The sequence below is a fragment of the Sciurus vulgaris genome (assembly GCF_902686455.1).
Source record: "Sciurus vulgaris genome assembly, chromosome: 6".
Classification (NCBI taxonomy): Eukaryota; Metazoa; Chordata; class Mammalia; order Rodentia; family Sciuridae; genus Sciurus; species Sciurus vulgaris.
The window spans coordinates 20,065,527-20,085,042 of NC_136466.1; the positions used below are offsets into that span (position 1 = coordinate 20,065,527).

A 19,516-nucleotide genomic window follows, 5' to 3' on the forward strand; every position below is an offset into this window, starting at 1 on the left:
AAGGACCTTCCTAAATAGCTGGCACAGAAGTAAGTAAACCCGAGATGGTCCTAGGGACATGTCCCATTTCCATTCCTTACATAACAGGAAACTAGGTACGGGGTTTGAAGAATTATACGCATTTTTCAAAAGCTGTTTTACCTAAAGCTAATTACAACAACAAAAAGCAAGGGTCTTTAATACAGAGAACCTTACATATTCTAGAAGGTGGGGAAGACATCATTAATAGGAAATGAAATGAAATCAGGAGGCATGAGTTATGGGACTGCCTTGACATGATGAAGTCGGCTATAAGGCCCATCAGATTTATTCTTTCCATTTTAATTGTCTAATTCTTTCCAGTTCATTTTTAGTCTTGGGAACAGAATGTTTTTTTTTGTTTTTTTTTTTTTTTTTTTTTTAAAGAGCTTGATGATTAAAAGACTGCTTCACAAAAACATAGGAAGGCTTCCTAAAGAAAGTGTCTATTTCAGTTACTTCTCACACTGAAGTCTGTTTTATTTTTCCTAAATTGTGTTTACTATGGTTCCAGCCAGGGGAGTCTAGGGAATTTGTTTTGCATTTGTAAGGCAAGAAGTGATTTCTAATATTATATGTGAGGGTAATTTTCCCTGCTTTGAAAAAAATGTGAATTATTTTTAAAAGTATCTTCCAGTAGTTTGTGAAAGTTGGGGCTGAACATGAACAGCTTTTATGTTACAATAAATGTGGGTTTTCTCGTTAAATTCCAAACTGTTTGAATTTTTAAAAGAGCTCTAACAGTTGTTAAATGCTTAGGAAAAAAACCATCTGCAAACATTTAATAAGGATACATTATTCATTTTTAGAATCTGTTTTATACTGTGGTTTGAACTAATATATTTTGTATTCTTGTGTGGTGAAAAAACTCAGATTCTACAGGTCTTAAAAACAAAGACTGATTCTTTGTTTTTTTTTTTTTTTTTTTTTTTTTTGTGGTGCTGAGGATCAAACCCAGGGCCCTGTATTTGAAGCACTTTACCAACTGAGCTATCTCCCCAGCCCCCAAGACTGTAATTCTTATTTAAAGTGTGTCTTCTATACAGATTTTAATAAAGCTGGTCCAATTTACAAAAAACAAAAACAAAAAAAAAAAAAAAACAACAAAAAAACTCTACCCCAGAATGGGGATATAGTTCAGTGGTAGAGGGCTTGCCTAGTGTGTGTGAGGCCCTGGGTTTGATTGCCAGTACAGCCAAAAAAAGGCCAAGCCAACCCATTCCTCAGGGGCTGGCAGAGTGGTCCTATGACAGAATGCATGCTTATCATGCACAATGCCCCACCTAGGTTTCAGCCCAGTACTAACCAACACAAAAACAGGACTCAGTACCCTCAGATGTTAGATCTAGCAAAGATTTGAAAATAGCTATAATAAAAATGTTCAAAGAATGAAAGAAAATCATTTAAGACTTAAAGTCTTAAAGACTTAGTTAACATGATAATGGCTAATAAAGATAAATTATTATCTTTAATTTTAATTTTTATGGTGCTGGGGATCAAACCTGGGGCCTCGCACACGCTATACATGCACTCTACCACTCCAGCTTGACAATTATTTAAAAAGAAAAAGAAAACAAGTTTTAAAAAAGTTCAATAACTAAAATGGAAAATTCACAGAGGGAATTAATGGAGATCTGAACTTGTATATGGAAGAAAAAGTAAACTTGAATTTAGATCAATAGAAATTTTACAATTTCAAGAACAGAAACAAGAAAAAAAAATTGAGGAAAAGTGAGCAGAGCCCTCACAATATGTGATGGAAGTCGTGAAGCAGAGAAATTCCAGAATATTTAAAGAAATAAAGGCTGAGGGGCTGGGATTGTGGCTCAGTGGTAGAGCACGTGCCGAGCACATGTGAGACACTGCGTTCAAGCCTCAGCAGCACATAAAAAAATAAAATAAAGATATTGTGTCCATCTACAACTAAAAAAATAAAAAATACAAAAAATAAAGGCTTAAACTTCAAAATTCTAATGAAAAACTCTAAAGATCCAGGAAACTCAATGAACCCCAAGTAGGAAAAAGATCCACATTTAGAGACACTAGAGCCAAACTACTGAAAGATAAAAGAAAATGTGAAAGCAAGATGAAAAAAATGGTATAAGGAAACCATAACATGATTAGTTTCTGATTTATTATCAGAAACAATGAAGGCTAAGGCAGTGCAACCAAATATTTAAAATGGTAAAAGAAAAACTTACCAAACCCAAATTTTATTTTGGCAAAACTATACCTCAAAATAAAGGCAAAATAAATATATTCACATATAAACCAAGTCTGAGAGAATTAACGCTACCAAGCCTGCCTCATAAGGCATACTAAATGAGGTCCTTCAAGCTGAATGGAAATGACACCACAGAGTAACTCAAAAATCACAGGAAGGGAGGAAGAGTACCAGAAATGGTAAGGGTTTTCTTTTTCCTTAATTGTCTAAAGGGCAAAGGATAATAAATAATATATGCAAGTAGTAATTGGGTTCATACCATACATTACTATAATGCATATAACAATGGTAGTATAAGGCAGGGAGAAGGAAATGAAGCTATATAGTAAAGCAAAGTTTCTATATTTCACTGTAATCAGGTAGCAGTAAACTAAATTATGCTGTAATAAGATACATTTGAGGGGGTACTGAAGATTGAAAGCAGAGTGCTATACCACTGAGCTACATCCCCAGCCCTTACTATTTTTTATCTTGAGATAGTCTTGCTAAGTTGCTGAGGTAGGCCTTGAACTTGTGATCCTCCTGCCTCAGCCTCCAGAGTTGCTGGCATTACAGGCATACACACCATGTTATCCTCTAAGATACATATCATAATTACTACTGTAAGATACATATTACAATTGCTACAGCAACCCCTGCAAAAATAAGAAGTGGGGCTGGGATTGTAGCTCTGTGGTAGAGCACTTGCCTAGCATGTGTGAGGCACTGGGTTGGATTCTCAGCACCACATAAAAACAAACAAATAAATAAAATAAAGGTATTGTGTTCATCTATAGCTAAAAAAATATCTTAAAAAATAGCTAAGAAGTAAAGTTAGGGTTGGGGTTGTGGCTAGGTGGTGAATGGAAATGCCTCCCATGTGGAAGTCCATAGGTTCAATCAATGGCATGAAACCAAAAACAGATCTAATTATATACTGTCAGTAATAAATATGCTTTAATATATGCTTTTGGCACCTTTGTTTAGGATCAGATGACTGTATCTGTATAGGTTTACCTCTATCTTCTATTCCATTGGTCTTCATATCTGTTTTTATGCCAATATCATGCCATTTTTGTTACTATAGCTTTGTAGTAAAATTTGAGATTGGGTATTAAAATTTCATTTCACCTCAGAGTGGCAAGTAACAGAAATAAAAGTAACAATAAATGTTGGTAAGGTGTGGGAGAAAGGTACACTTAGATGCTGTTGGTGAGACTACAATGCAAATCAGTATAACCACTATAGAAACTGGCATGGAGATTCCATAAAAGACTAGGGATGGAACCACCACACGACTCAGTTATTCCACTTCTTGGTATTTATCCAAAACAACTAAATTCAGCATACTATAACAATTAATGCATTCCAACATATATAGCAGCACAATTCACAACAGCCATGCTATGGAACCAGGTTAGGTGTCCATCAACAGATGAGTGGATAAATAAAACGTAGCATATATACACAATGGGGTTCTACTCAGCTATAAAGAAAAATAAAATTGTCATTTGCTGATAAACAGATGAAACTGGAGAATGTCATGCAAAGTGAAATATGTCAGACTTGGAAAGCCAAAAGCTGAATGTTTTCTCTTATATGTAGAAGCTAGGGAAAAAAAGGAATTTAAAAAAAGAAGTACATGCCCATAATCTCAGCAACTCAGGAAGCTGAGGCAGGAAGATCACAGGAGCTTAGCAAGACCCTGTCTCAAAAAAGAACTGGGGGTGTAGCTTAGCGGTAAAGCACCCTGAGTTTAATCCTCAGTAACCCTCTCCACCAAAAAAGAGAATCTAAGGAATCTCACGAAATTAGAACGGATAACAGTAGAATAGAAGGAAATAGAGAACAAATGGGAGGGAAAGTGGAGGTACTGAAAAATGAAATACACCAAACTAGGCTACTTGCGTATATAAATAAAGCACAGTGAATTTCACTTTTATGTATAAGCATAATGCACCAATTAAAAAATAGATAAAAAGGAGACCAGTAGAGTAAAAAAAGAGGGATGGGAGGAGGAAGGAGGAAGTGGAAAGGGGAAGCACCACAGAATTAAATGGAGCAAATTATGTGCATATATGGATGTCACAACGAACCTCAATATTCTGTATAATCTTAATACACTAATAAAAAACAAAAACAAAAAAATACACACTTCAGGCTCAAAAATAAATATATTGAAAGCAAAAGGATGGAAAAAGATACATTTCTTAAAAGACAAGTAGCTAAAGGAATATCAAATGTTTCAAAAAATATTATTATATATATTACTAGAAACAAAAAAAAAAAAAAAAAAAAGACATTTCATAAAGATAAAAGGTCAAACCAGGAAAATAGCACTTAAAAATGTAAGCTGGGCATGGCGGTGCATGCCTGTAATCCCAGTGGCTTGGGAGGCTGAGGCAGGAGGATCGCCAAGTTTAAAGCCAGCCTCATCAACACAGCAAGGTCCTAAGCAACTTGGTGAGACACTACCACAAAATAAAAAAAAATAATAATAAAAAAAATTACAAAGGGTAGTGGATCTGGCTCAGTGGTCAAGTGCCCTTGGGTTCAATTCCTGGTATAAAAAAAGAGTATACGTAGAGTCATAAAATATATAAAGCAAAAACTAACAATTTAAAGGAGAAAGAGACAAATCAACATTAATTGCTGGAGATTTTATACCCCATGCATAGCATAACATATTGTTTGAAAATATACTTCCATATAACGATTACTCAGATTATGTGAGAAAGAGAACAGTGCCATGATATCAGAAGCTTCCCAGATGCCCCTTTCAAATCCTAATGCCCAACAGCCCTGCCAAGCACTGAATTTTTTCTCATAAATTAACTTGATGGATCTGGATAAGTGACCTGAGGTTGTCATACTTTTAAAAAATTGCAGAATTCACATATACTTGCAATATGCATTTAACAATGACTTTTAAGAGATTTCAGAAGCCCCAAACCCTAATGTGTTTTATGGCCCATGCTCACATTTAATTTTGACTTAATACCTATAGTTAACAGTTTCTGATTGTTTTCATGTGTAGTCACTTAATACTTACAACTTTTTAGACAGGAAATATTATCCCATTTAACACCAAGTTAAATGGTGGGGCTATGACAGACCTGTCTAACATTTTAAAGTTGATGACCTTAAGCACAAGACCACATAATTGCTTTTCACAGGTGTGGAAATAAAGAACTGTTTGCAGGGAGTAGAAACTGAATAAGACATAGAAACTACTTGCAGAAAGTGAACATGGAACTTAAGTGTTTCATAGTCCTAAAGAAAAAGCCATTTCTAACTCTCTTATTGTCAAGAATTAGGTTATTGCTCTCTTCCACTAAATTAGCAAAATGGATTCTCTTTTTACACCTTTGCAGATAGATCAATTCATTTTTAAGTGTTTAAAATCTATTCTTTGCTTTGTGAATTTAGGGATGTCCTGAATTTATTTAATTCTATTTTCCAGGGAATGATTTTCTTAGGTCAGTCAAAGGGTAAGAGAGAATTTTATGCGATGTAGGAAACCACACTTTTCTCCTCCCCACCCTCACTGAAGAGAGAACCCAGATCTGGGGCTGGGGTTCTATCACTGAGTCACATCCTCAGTCCTTTTGGTTTTGAGACAGGATCTGGCTATTTTACACAAACTGGCCTCAAACTTGCAACCCCCCTGTCTCTGGGGTTACAGGGTGTATAAGCCATCAAGTTTGCTGCAAATCATCTGGGTTTTTTATCCCCCATCTGGTATTCAGGGTTGAATCCAAGGTGCTTTACCACTGAGCTATATCCCTAGCCCTTTTTATTTTTTATTTTGAGACAGAATTTCACTAAGTTATTGAAGACCTTGCTAAATTATTGAGGCTGGCCTTGAGCCTGTGATCTTCCTGTCTCCTGAGTTGCTGAGATTACAGGTGTGTGCCACTGCATCCAGCTGCAAAAAACATCTTAACAACAAATGAACCTAACTATAGTACACTGATGTGTGCATGGACCACAGGCGTGTACCGGCCTGCCAGCAATATCAAATTCACACACCATTACCTTATATAAAACGGTCAGTGCATTCAGAGCACTTGCTATATGTCATACGTTGTGCTAAGAGCTCTATGAGAATTCATTAAAATATTAGAAACAGCTTGAAGTTTATTTGCTCTCCTACCCTCTTCTCAAGGAACAACCACTCCCCAATAGGGTCTCTCCATAATGCAGTAGTTGGCTAGACTCTTTATTTTACTTTAAGTCAGTGTTCACAAGATTGACTTGTATTAGGGAGACCTGGAGCTTACAAGTATATAAACCATCTACCATTATTACATAAAGTTACATTAAATGCACTTAAAATAATTTCTGAATTAAGTAATCCTGTGATGAGCATATGTTTAACAGACAACTGGAGAAAACCAAGGGCCTCATACCACCAAGTTCATTTCTGTATTATAAATTTATTGGCAGCTCTCTGCTTCCCCCTGCAGCTTTGTGAAGTAATCGCTACAAAATAAAACAATATAAACTTCGGTGTTTATAGCCAAGTGCCTACCTAGAGATCAATCACATCTGGGTAAAAGGGAGAGTAAAAGCTACATACATACTTGCTCAAGTGCTGGAAAGTGAAGGCACATTCAACGGAACTTCCTGCAAGTCCTGTCTAGGTGAAATGAGAAAACCGCATTTGGAGTGCAATTACTGAAAGGGATAGGGACACCAGTGCTACAAATTATTGTGAAGGGAATTCTTTATCATAAAAGCAAGAGCTTTCAGTTTTGTTTTCTTTGAAACTGGACGTCACGTGCTTTACGCAGAGACACACTTGTTCTTTCCACAAGTCATTTTTACAGGCTCTCTAGGGAGTCACAAGGAGGATCTTTGACTCTAAGCTATAGATAGACCCTTACACTCATTAAGTCTTATCCTTCTGGGAAAGCAAAACAAAACAAAAAACAAATGACTATTCTACGAGGAATTAATATTGGAAATATTTGTTTCTCACTCACAATATTGTATTTTCCAAAACTTGGTTTAATAGAAATAGATTTCCTATTTCAGTACTGCTTAAATTCTGCCCAACAAATCATTTTTAGAACATGAGCCAAATGTGGGCAAAAGGAAAACCAATTTGGTGAGCCGTTCTTCTGATGTGGGGCAGCTTAGTCAGTCCTCTAGATCTACCTGGCTCTCTGTCTTCCAAACAACTCTGGACACAGCCCTCCCAATACAAAATTACCTGGGATGCTTGCTAACAAAGCAAATGTCTGGCTGCCACTTCAGAGGTCTGCAGTGTCAGATACTTCTCAGGGTTTTGCAGAGTAAATCTGTTTCCTGTGATTCTTCGGCACCACAAACTTTGAGAACCACTGACCTACCCAGTCATCTTTCTTAGGAAACAGCAAACACTGACTGCCACTCAAACATTTGTTTATTTATTATTTTTGCACAGTACTGGGATTGAACCTAGGGGTCTCCACCATCAAGCTACATCCCGGCCCTTTTTATTCTTCACTTTGGGTCAGCTGCCCAAGCTTGGCCTCAAATTTGAAATCCTCCTGCCTCAGCTTCCTGAGCTGCTGAGCCAGAGTGCCTGCCACCACTTTTACCTTTCTACCAGCAAATGATGTAAACATATCCTATTAACTTTCAAATAGTTTAGAATGAGCACCTCTTAAGTTTTAAATTCATGTCTAAAATCTAAAGTTTCTTATAGTTCTTAAATTTTAGGGTTTTGTTTGTTTGTTTGTTTTACAGGGGTACTAGAGATTGAACCTAGAGGTGCTCTACCTCAGAGCCACATCCCCAGTCCTTTTTAATTCTTTACTTTTAATCCTCCTGCCTCAATTGCCCGAGGTGCTGGGATTACAGGTGTGCACCACCACCCCTGGCTAAATTTTAGGATTTGATTCAATCACTTGCTGATGGCATTCATCAAACCCAATTAGTGGTTATTTTAGGAAATTAATTAAAATGGTTCACACAGAACCATTTTAGTAGTTCAAAAGGAGGCCCATTAATAAAAGAAAAGGGAAGCATCAAAATCATAAAGGGCTTGCTCATGAGGTTATCAGGAATATGCAGACCACTATGAAAGAAGTTACTGGAAAACATTCTGGAAGTGAGAGTATTCACTGAAGACATGTCCCACAGTTCCAACAACATTGATAAGATTATGAAAATGATGTAATAAACTGATAAAAACATGAATATCAAATGATTAAGTACAGCTGTGCATGCCTGTAATCCCAGCTACTTGAGGCTGATACTGGAGGATCTCTAGTTTGAGTCCAGCCTTGGCAATGTGGAATCTAAGAAAAATGAGAGGAAGGGGGGAAAGGACTAAAATATAATGGTTCTAGTTAAAGACAAAGAATAATCCTTCAAATAAATTTCAGAGTCTAATGAAAATGTTTTAAGATCCCAGATATGCATTGAGTGCACATTTACCAAGCAACAGATTATTTGATTGCTTACTTAAATGGACTGAAGTATGTACTTATGTGTAAATGAACACCACATACCAACAACTGGTGACAGAAAACAAATCCATTCAAATAACTGAAGATACATTTAGGCTTGCAAATAAAACCTTTGGGTGAGGGAGTAGCTCAGTGGTAGAGCACTCGCCTACCATGTGCACAGCCCTGGTTTTGATACCCAGCACTGCAAAATACAAAAAGCTTTTGTGACGGCACGCAAGAATCAAGTCACTTGAACTCCAACGTTCCTTCATTTTCCTATTAATAAAGGTCACTGCAACCCCTACAGTTGCTGAAGCCAAGGAACCATCCAAATTTCTCATTCCACCCTTCCAACTGAATCCCAAAACACTGTCAACTCTACCTCCAAAATACATGCTGAAATCATTCACTTTTCAGATCCACAGTTCAAGCTACCATCATCTTTGCCTAGGGTACCGCATTAGGCCTAAGTGGTCACAAATGCTCCTCTCGTAACCCTTCTTCAATCCTCCATTCTCTGCAGAAGAACAGAATGTTCTTATTAAGTTGGGCACGCTGGTGGGTGCCTGTAGTACTAGCTACTCAGACGGTTGCCTCTCCTCTGGCTTCAAAATTACCCATGTTTCCTACTGCCCCTGGAATGAACTTCAAATTTATCACCATGACTTATGTTCTATAATCAACCCTCGCTAACTCCATTACCCCACTCTCTTCCTTAAATCACTATAATCCAGTCATTGGTCCTTTCTTTCCTTGAATATGCCAAGAGCACACCCAGCTGTTTGCTACCTTAACAGTCTTTATACTAACTGCTACATTTGTCTGGAAGGATCCCTTTCAGATCATTACACACTTGACTCCCTGCCACCCCCCAAGTCTCTGCTGAAATGCCACCTCCCCAGAGGATAATCTGACCAGCCAATGTAAAGCAGTCTTCTCCATCTGTCTTAATCCACTCAGGCTGCTATAACGAAATGCCACAGACTAGGTAATTTATAAGAAATAGTAGTTTATTTTTCACGATTCTAGAGGCTGTGAAGTCTAAGATCAAGACACAAGAAGATGCTTTCCTGCCAAGTTCTCAAATGGATAAAGGGATAAACAAATACCCTCACATGGCAAAAGGGAAGAGGGAGAGTCAAAGTAGTTCCTTGAAGCCCTTTAATAAAGACACTAATCCCATCTATGTGTGAAGTCCTCATATCCTGATCATGATCTAACGGTCCCACCTTTTTTTTTTCCCCTTTCATGAGGTACTGGGGATTGAACCCAGGGGTGCTCCACCACTGCGTTACATCTTCGGCCCCTTTTATCTATGTTATTTTGAGGCAGGGTCTTGCTAAGTTGCTCAGGCTGGCCTAGAACTTGTGGTCCTGCTGCTTGAATCTCCCAAGTAGCTGGGATTACAGACATGTCCGCCACACCTGGCGCTGGCCCCATTGCTTAATACTTAGGAGGATCAAGGGTCAACAAGAATTTTGGAAGGCCACAAATATTCAGACCATAGTCCCATCCTTTCAACCCCCACTCTGGTATCATTTCATCTTAACAATTTTTTTTTTTTTTGTAATTTCCAACTAGAATAAACCTATGAAAGAACTGAAACTCTTTATTTTGTGTACTGCTGCATCCTTAGGACCTCAAATGATGCCTGGCATGTGGAAGAAATGCAAGTCTTTCTTGAATAAATGGGTGAAATAAAATCTCTGCAACTTACAAAGCCAATTATCAGTCCTCATAGGAAATGATGGTATTTATTCAATAGCTATTTAATGAAGACCCCAAAGATAATGGTCCTCAAACTTCATGTGTGCATATGAATTATCCAGGAAATTTATACATGAAGCCTGAGAAACTACATTATTACAAATATCCCATAAAAGGTGATTTTCTTTGATCAATACCACAACACTGCAGTATGCTACAGCCTTTAATACTCTAAGCATCTGCTATGGTCTGAATGTGTCCCTCCAACTGTTGTGTTGAAACCTAATCCCCACTGCAGTGGTATTAAGAGGTGGGGCCACGGAGAAGTGACAGGTGATAGCTCTACCCTCATGAGTGGGATCAATGCCCTTATAAAAAAAGTTTGAAAAGGGTTGCTTTGTCCCTTCTGCAATGTGAGGACAAAGAAGGCACCATTTATGAGGAACAGATCTCACCAGACATGGGATCAGTTTCATCTTGATCTTGGATCTCCATCCTCCAACTGTGAGTAATAAATTTCTATTGTTTATAAAGTAGTCAGTCTTAAGTATTCTGTTACAGCAGCCCAAACAGACTAAGTCAGCGTCTTTATATTATATTATTATAGCAATAGTTTTCATCTGCTGCCAGATCTGTTCTTCACTTTGGCCAATCCTTTCACTATCACTACTATGTTCACATATTTAGTACATTTAAAAATGTTAGCTAAAATCCCATTCCTGTGGAAGTCATGCTAACACTTAAGTTTTCACAGTTAAATTTTTTTTTTTTTTTTGGTACTGGGAATGGAACTCAGGGGCACTCAACCACTAAGCCACATCCCCAGTCCTATTTTGTATTTTATTTAGAGACAGGATCTCACTGAGTTGCTTAGAACCTTGCTTTTGCTGAGGCTGGCTTTGAACTCGTGATCTTCTTGCCTCAGCCTCCCAGGCCACTGGGATTACAGGTGTACACGCTGTGCCCACACAGTTAAGATTTGCTGCAGTAATACATACACTGTTCTTTCTTAAGAGATTTTGCCTGTTTTTTTTTTTTTTTTTTTTTTTTAAACCAAATCTTAACTGCCTTCCTCCTCCATTACTTCTTGATTTATAAGTTCTTCTGAGTAGTCACATTCCACTGGAACCAAGATTATCTTCTTGGTTATAGGACAAGTTAACTTGATTAACAGACTATGGTTACTGATACTTCATTGTGCCTAAAGAGAAACTCTGTATGACAAGCATCACTTATTCAAAATGTCTTGAACCAAAAAGTTTTAATTGTTATTATTTTTTTTTTTGATTTTGGAATATTTACACAGACTTTACTGGTTGAACATTCCTAATCTGAAAATGTGGAATTTTTTGAGCACTGACATGATACTCAAAGTTTCAAATTTTGAGTTTGACTCTGGGGGCACATGCCTATAATCCCAGAAACTGAGGAGGCTGAGGCAGGAGGATTGCCATGTTTCAGGTCAGCCTCACAACTTAGCTAGACCTTCTCTTAAACAGAAAAAGATTTAAAAATGGGCTGAGAATATAACTCAGGGTAAAACACCCCAGGCTCAATCCTCAGTACTGCAAATAAATACAGAAATTAATTATACAATAACCTAAAATAAATTAAAAAGGTTAGAGATGTAGCTCAGTGGTAGAGGCCCTCTGGGATAGATTCCCCAACTCCTCAAAAAAACAGAAAGCCACAGAGTGTGAATTTTCAGATTAAGGATACTCAACCTGTAATTAATATGTATTTCCCATACAGGGCAGCATTTCTTTCACAAAGGACCAAAGAGGTCAATTTACGTGGCTTTGGTAGAACATACACTTTTGTTGTGAACAATCAATTTTTATTTCTTTATAGTCTCAAAATAAAATAACATTTCTTGTTGTTAATGATTATATGTGTAATCTGTACCTACTGTAAAAAAGCAAATATTACAAAATTGCATTAAATGCTGGTGAAAATGTGCTAATCATCACGCCCCTCAAAACTACTTCCTGCTTATACTTTGTTGTATATCCTTCAAGACTTTCATATATAAACATTTTCATATAGGTTTGTAACGGAATGATGATCACTGTGGTATAACCTGCTCAACTCAGCATTACAGGTATTCTTCCAGGTCAATACCTATATTTAGTTTTCTTTCCCCCCCTTTTTTTTTCCCAGTGGGAGGATCAAAACCAGTGCCTCAGGTACAATAGGCAAGAGCTCTACTACTGAGTCATTCCTTATCTTTTTTAAACTCTATAAACATGAAAAAAAAATTTAAATAACACTCTGGGAAAATCAGTTTCTCCCCTACTACATACTTTCATGATACTTCTGACACCAAATGTGAGGGTTCTTCTACACCAAGCAATTTTCTAGCAGACACCAATAGGGTGTTCTATAATTTCTATAATTCAATTCAGAATCCACAGGTTAAAAACTTAGTCCCACCAGACTGCCTTAGTTCAGACACCAAAGAGAAGTTCTAGATTGTAACCTGTGCTTTGAATGACCAGTTCATACTACCTAACTCTAGTGCTTGATTATTTACTAGGATAATTCACAGAACTCAGAAACACTTTACTAACATTTACCGGTTTGTTTTAAAGGATATTATAAAGGATACGGATAAAGTCAGGTGAAGAAATGCATATGGTAAAGTCTGGGAGGAGAGGGGCAGAGCTTCCATTTCCTCTCTAGGCACCTCTTTCCTACTATCTATGGGCTCAGCAACCTGGAAGCTTATCAAATTTCTCATTAAAGAGTTTTTATAAAGCTTAATCTCCAGCACCTGACTCTCTCCTTTTCTGGAGTTCGGTTGTGGAGCTAAAAATGTCCATCCCTCTAATTGCTGTTTTTTGGGTGACTAACCCCATCTTGTGTCAATCATCTAGATATCCCAACCTAAATTACCTAATTAGCTTAAAATCATGTGTTACCAAAAGGCACTTATTATAAATAACCAGTTACTAGAGCACTTAGGAAATTCCAAGGGCTTTAGGGGTCAGTGATGGGAATCAGAAACAAAGACCAAATATAACTATAAATACCCTCTATTCAACGTTTTCTAGCTTTCCAAAGTTATTATGATGCCGCAATACATCTTTATTCCTATATATGCATTTCTGCATGTCTCTAATGATTTCCTTAAAATAAATGTCTAGAAAATAATTAGGGGTTTAAAGCAGTGCTGTTCGGTATGGTATTCACTAGCCATATGACTATGTGAATAAATGTCAAGTAAAGTTAAATTTAGTTTCTCAACTGTGTCGGTGACACAGTAAGTGATAAGCAGCCAGATGTAGCCAGTGGCTACCAGGCTACCATACTGGAGAGTGCAGTTATAAAACACTGCTATCATTTCAGAATGTTCTACTGTCAGTCCTGATCTGAAGAAGTGCTCATATCAAAAAATAAGTAAATATGTGTGTGTGCGTGTGTGTGCGTGTGTGTGTGTGTGTGTGTGTGTATATATATATATATAAAAGGGGTTTCTTTTTTTTTGGTACTGGGAATTGAACTCAGGGGTGCTTTTTACCACTGAGCTACATACCAACCCTTTTTTATTTCGAGACATGGTCTCACTAAGCTGTTCGCCTGACCTCAGCACCACTATGCCTGACTATGTTTATATAAAAATTTGATATCTGCATCTCACAGAATTTATGCTGCAACTTAAATTCCTGAAATTAGTACATGGGTTTCTGTGTCATCTTCTCAACATCAGATCAGTGTTTGATCTGAGAGATGAGACGTTTTAATTTGCATTTTTAAATTATCAGGGAGGCTGAAAGTCCACATTTTTTTGGCCATTTGTTTCTTTTGCTGTTGTTGAACTACATAAACTCTGTAAAATCAAGTATAATATATTCCTATTCCCAATGGCCTATAAAAACCAAACCATATAAGAATTGAAGATATTTCTTCATATTTATCAAACCAGTATAAAAATAGCTCACAGAATGGTACCACAATTAGTTAAAGGCTGTCTTCCATTTCACAGGTTGTTCCTTAGAGTTAGTGGATTATATTTCTAAAAACAGCACACTCTCATTGCAGTAAGTTACTGCTGAGTTCTTACAAATTTTCAGCTTATATACAAAATGTAAAATAGAAAATGTTTCAATCTAAAAAATGAATACATACATACATATTTCACATACACAAACCAAAGTCTAGAACAGGAAAAAAAAAATCACCTATGGAATAAGAATCAGAACAATGGTTCCTGAGTTGGTAGAAGACAAATGACTAAAAAGTCATTTTACATAGGGAGCTTCTGAAATGAAGGAAATATTCTACATCTTGATTGTGTACAGAGATGTACACAGCTGTCAAAATTCATTAAGCTGTACACGTCAGAACTAATAAACTTTTCTACTATATTTAAATTAAACCCTAATGCTTTAATAGGAAGAAATAAAGTTACAACTACTATGGAAATCAGTATGGAGGTTGAAAGTTGAGGAAGGAAACCACCAATGACCCAGCTATATCACTCCTTGGTATTTACCCTAAAGAATTATTAAAGTCATCATAGTATAATGATACATGCATATCATTGTTTATAGCAGCATAATTCACAATAGCCTTAATACACAATGGAGCTGTACTGTCATAAAGAAAATGAAATTTTGCAGGAAAATGTCATTTGCAGAAAAATGGATGGAACTTGAGATCATTAGGTTAAATGGTAAATCAAACTCGGAAGGTCAAGGTCACATATTTTCTCTCATGTGGAAGCTAGAGAGAAAAAAGAAAAAAAGGTAGAGAGGGGTCTTGTGAAAATCAAAGGGAGATTAGTCAAGTAAAGGGACTTGGGAAAGAGGGGAAGGAAGGGAAAGGGGAAATACTGGAGAATGACAGTGGCCAAATTATATTACTATATTGTGTGCATGTATGAATACGTGACAGTATATCCCACCATTATGTACAACTATAAGGCACTGATTTAAAAAAGAAAATGGGAAAAAAAGGAAAAAACAACAAAAAAGAAGGAAAAGTAAAAAGCTGTATGCCACTGTGAATATTAAGCTTATAGGCAATAGAATAATTATCTTACAAATGTTTATAAAGCTGGTGTGGTGGCTCATGCCTGTAATCCCAACTAAGAAGGCTGAGACAGGAGAATCACAAGTTAAAGGCTAGCCTCAGCAACTCAGCAAAACCCTGTCTCAAGATAAAAAATAAAAAGGGCTGGAGTTGTGGCTCAGTGGTAAAGAACCGCTGGGTTAAATTTCCAACAAACAAAGAAGCAAATAAATAAATAAATACAATAAAATTATAGAACTTCAGAGTGAGAGACACTGGAAGCCAACTCACTAAACTGTCAAACTTAGATGGCACTAGAAAATTCACTATAATATCAGTGCAACATATATTAAAGTATTGAAATAACATTGCTAACTTAAAAAAATTTTCCTTGATCAATGCTTCTACAAAGCCTACAAAAATGCTTTCTGGAAAATCCACTTTCTGGAAGCATTTCTCTAATGCTGTGGCTAATTTTATTTTCTGAGAAATATTTGCTGAGGTAGTTTATGAAATTGGTTCATTTTTGCCCTTTAATCCTCCTCTTCTGGTGGCACACATTCACTCAGAAGCTAATACTTCCACACTAAAACTGACTAACTTGATACTGGAAAGTGGCTAAGGAAAGAAAAAGAGAAGAATGCTTCTCCCCATCCAGCGCTGCCCACCCACACCCAGTGTTATAATGCACATTTACTATCTCTACCCATTTCCAACCTGTTCAGTGAGCAGCTCTGAAGCAGCATAAACAGTCTCATTCAAGTTCTTTGTAGACATGCTCAGATATTATGGTACCTTTTCAGACTAGTTTACTTGTGAGATCAGAGAGGAGGACATGTGGAGGACACCAAGACTTCTGTTCCCAAAAGATAAGTCTTGCCCAGAAAAGGATATGGCCCAGGGAAGGAAAGAAGCAGGATCAGGTACACTTAGCTATTGTACCTGCTTTGAAGGAAGATCAGTATTTTTGTTATTAAATTCTATATTATACTTTGGAATTAGAATCAAACAGATCAGGGTTTGAGAATCAGTTCTATCATTTATTAAGCATGTGACTTTGGGGAAGTTATCTTACTACTATAAGTTCTGTTTCCTGTTGGGGAATAGTAATAGTATATACTTCAAAGACATGTGGCAAGGATTATAATTAAAACACAAGTGGCCAGGCATGGCAATACCAGCCTGTAATCCCAGGGACTGAGGAAGCTGAGGTAGGAAGATCACAAGTTTGAGGTCAGCCTCACCAACTTAGCAAGACTCTGCCTCAAAATAAAAAAATAAAAAAGACCAGAGATACAGCTCAGTGGTAAAGCACCCCTGAGCTCAACCTCTAGGACCAAAGTAAAACAAAACAAAAAAAAATTGAGGAACATTCTCAGTTCAATGGCTGGCACACTGCAGGTGTTCAACAAACGCAAGCTACTCTCATAGACAGTGCTAGCCCTTGAGATCCAGGCACTGTCCTCTAGAAACAAAACACTACCCAGATATTCAGGCAGTTCTATTTTGCTAGTGAGGAGACTGATGAGTAAGGATGTCATAAACAAAAAAGGTTCACTATAGAAATGTCAGCAGCCAACCTTAGAAAAGAACATTAAAAAGCTAAAATATATACATATATGCTAGAAAATAATACTGGAAAACAGATTCCTGAAGTAAGAGATAAGGAACTCCAAGTTTGCAGACAAAAGAAAAAAAAAAAAGGAATTTTCTTTGCCAAGCAGACACACACAAGGCATTCTTTTTATGCTACTGATTTATTTCAGATCCATTAGTACTAAAGCGATAAGGACACAAACAGGCAAGTCATAACACACAAGGAGTGGTCTATTTCACAGTAACAACCACATTTACCTTTTTTTTTTTGATACTGGGGATTAAACCAGAGACATTCTACCACTGGGTTACATCCCCAGATTTTTTATTTATTTTGAGGAAAAAAGTGCTGCTATGTTGTTGAGGCTGCCCTCAAACTTGCTATCCTCCTGCCTCAGCCTCCCAAGTTGCTGAGATTAAAGGTGTGTACCATCATGCCCAGCTACATTTACTTATTTTTAAAAGCAATTTGAGGTTGACTCTGTACAATTAACAAATATTTACCTGTTTCTCTTCATCTGGCATGTTTTTTTCCAGTTCTATTAGGTATTCTTCATCTAGTTCAGAGGAATTCACACCATCATCAGCTTTGTTCTCAGCCTTATCCACTCCTGGCTCCTCCTCCTCGAATGAGGCACTGCAGTCATGAAAATACTCCTCTTCTCCCTGGTCATCCTGGAGCTGGGCTTTGTCATCCTTCAGCAGCTTGCTCTGGGAATGCTGATCTTCGGGATCAGGAACTGGAGGGCTGGCACTCTCTGCTTCCTGGGGATCTGTAACCTTCAAACCATTGAACAGATCCTCTGGAACCTTACAGTACTCTGACTTCTCCCCCATGCTGAATTCAGAGAGGGAGGGAGGCTGAAACTCTGGGGAAGAAAAAGCTTCTGTTATGTAATGGTGTTTATTTTAAAAAATAATAATTCTGCCTTTCACACCTCAATAAACTTTTGCATCAAAAGATCAAACACAATACAAAATGCAAAGAACTAGGGATATAGCTCAGTGGTAAACAACCCCCTCCCGCCCCCCCCCCCCCCCCCCAAAAAAAAAAGTCATCATGAACTCAAATAATGCCAAATATCATCTTAACTGATTTTCCTTTCCTGGTCAAATTTGGTATCAGGGCTACTTATAAGCACCAAGAGACCAAACTCCCCACTCCCATCCTGGCAACACACGCTATACTAGGGATCCAACCTAAGACCTCACCAGTACTGAGGACCCTAGGCCCCTTACAAGAGACGGATTTTAAGGTAATGCTCTCACATTCCCTGCTGGCATTTTGCAGGTATAGTTAAATAAAAAAGGAAAGAAAGAAGAAAAAGAACAGAAAGAGAAAATAAAGGAGTCGCTAAAACACTGTCAATGAAAACGAAGGCCCAGGTCCTGGCGCATGCTAGGTAGGCAAGGGCCCCATCACTGAGCTACATCCCTATCCTTTTTAATTTTGAGACAGGGTTTCATTAAGTTGCTGAAACTGGCCCAGAATTTATGCTCTTCTGCCTCAGCATCCCAAGGGGAAGGCGCTCATTTTTACTCAGTGAATGACCACGACATGAATAAGAAACCACGATCTGTCTTTACCAGCAACACTACCAGAATCCCAAAAATAAGCTTCTGGCGGAGCTTAAAATGGAATCCGTGACCAAACCGTGTAAGCAAAATGCACGTGATAAGACCCACTTAGCTAATAGTGGAAAGCGAGTCCGGGAGCCGCAGGTCCCGAAGATGATCCTCGCGGGGAATCAAAATCAGGCGCTTAGAAGGGCAGTCTTCCGTCCTCACTGCGTAATAACACTTGGAATGGTTTAGAAGTATTGTCGTCCAGACCCTGCTTAGGTTTTCATCTATCGGTATGGAGTCGCGCTGGGTATCTGTAGTTAATTTTTTTAAAAAGTATACTGGGGGATTCTAACGTGCAGCCAATGGAGAACTACTGCTCTAGAAGCTGAGTCAGACCGTCAGGAGTCCCGCCCTTCTGGTCGCAGCAAAATCACGCCAATGACCCTTGTGTCGCGACAAGAGTCCGAATTCACCCTAACTCGTTCCAAGAAAAAAACACCACGATAAATAACAGGAAGATTTCCCCTCCAGAGCAATGTCCTGTGTCTCCCCGCTCCCGGGTCAACTAGAAGAACGCAGATTGCAGGGTAATGAAAGTGCTACGCTGCGGTTCCCAGCAGATGATCCCCTAGCCCAGTTCCTCACCGTCACACCGCCAGACCCACCAAGCTACTCACAGCCTCACAGATCCTCCGCTCTCTACCTTGCCAGTCTCCGAGACCTTCTACTTCCGCTCAGTCAGGTGCACTTCCGTCGGCGCCGACCAATGGCGCCGCTCTTGGCAAAGCATCCTGGGAAATGTAGTAGCCACTTCGAGGAGGAAGCGTGTTGTCACTGCGTGACGTCATTGTACGGACCAAAAGTATGAAAGGCGGCTACCACCTTGAGTTACGGCAAAACTCCGCGTTATTCTTAGCAGGAAAGAGGAACTGGCATGATGCTAGGTTGTAATTTGCCTTTTTACATGCAT

The 19,516-nt window shown here is 38.0% G+C and overlaps 1 protein-coding gene across 2 annotated transcripts in view; it reads right to left on the minus strand.

Moving 5' to 3' along the window:
• The window catches only part of TTC1 (tetratricopeptide repeat domain 1), a 65,204-nt gene extending 47,224 nt beyond the window's left edge, over nucleotides 1–17,980 (minus strand). Inside the window, exon 1 of one of the 2 annotated variants that reach the window (XM_079145784.1) lies at nucleotides 17,485–17,980. In XM_079145784.1, the coding sequence (XP_079001910.1) occupies nucleotides 17,485–17,817 (333 nt within the window). In that variant the 5' untranslated portion in view covers nucleotides 17,818–17,980. The remainder of the gene's footprint in view (nucleotides 1–17,484) is intronic. The other variant, XM_079145785.1, reaches the window with a different exon arrangement.
• Between the last annotated feature and the right edge of the window lie 1,536 nt (nucleotides 17,981–19,516).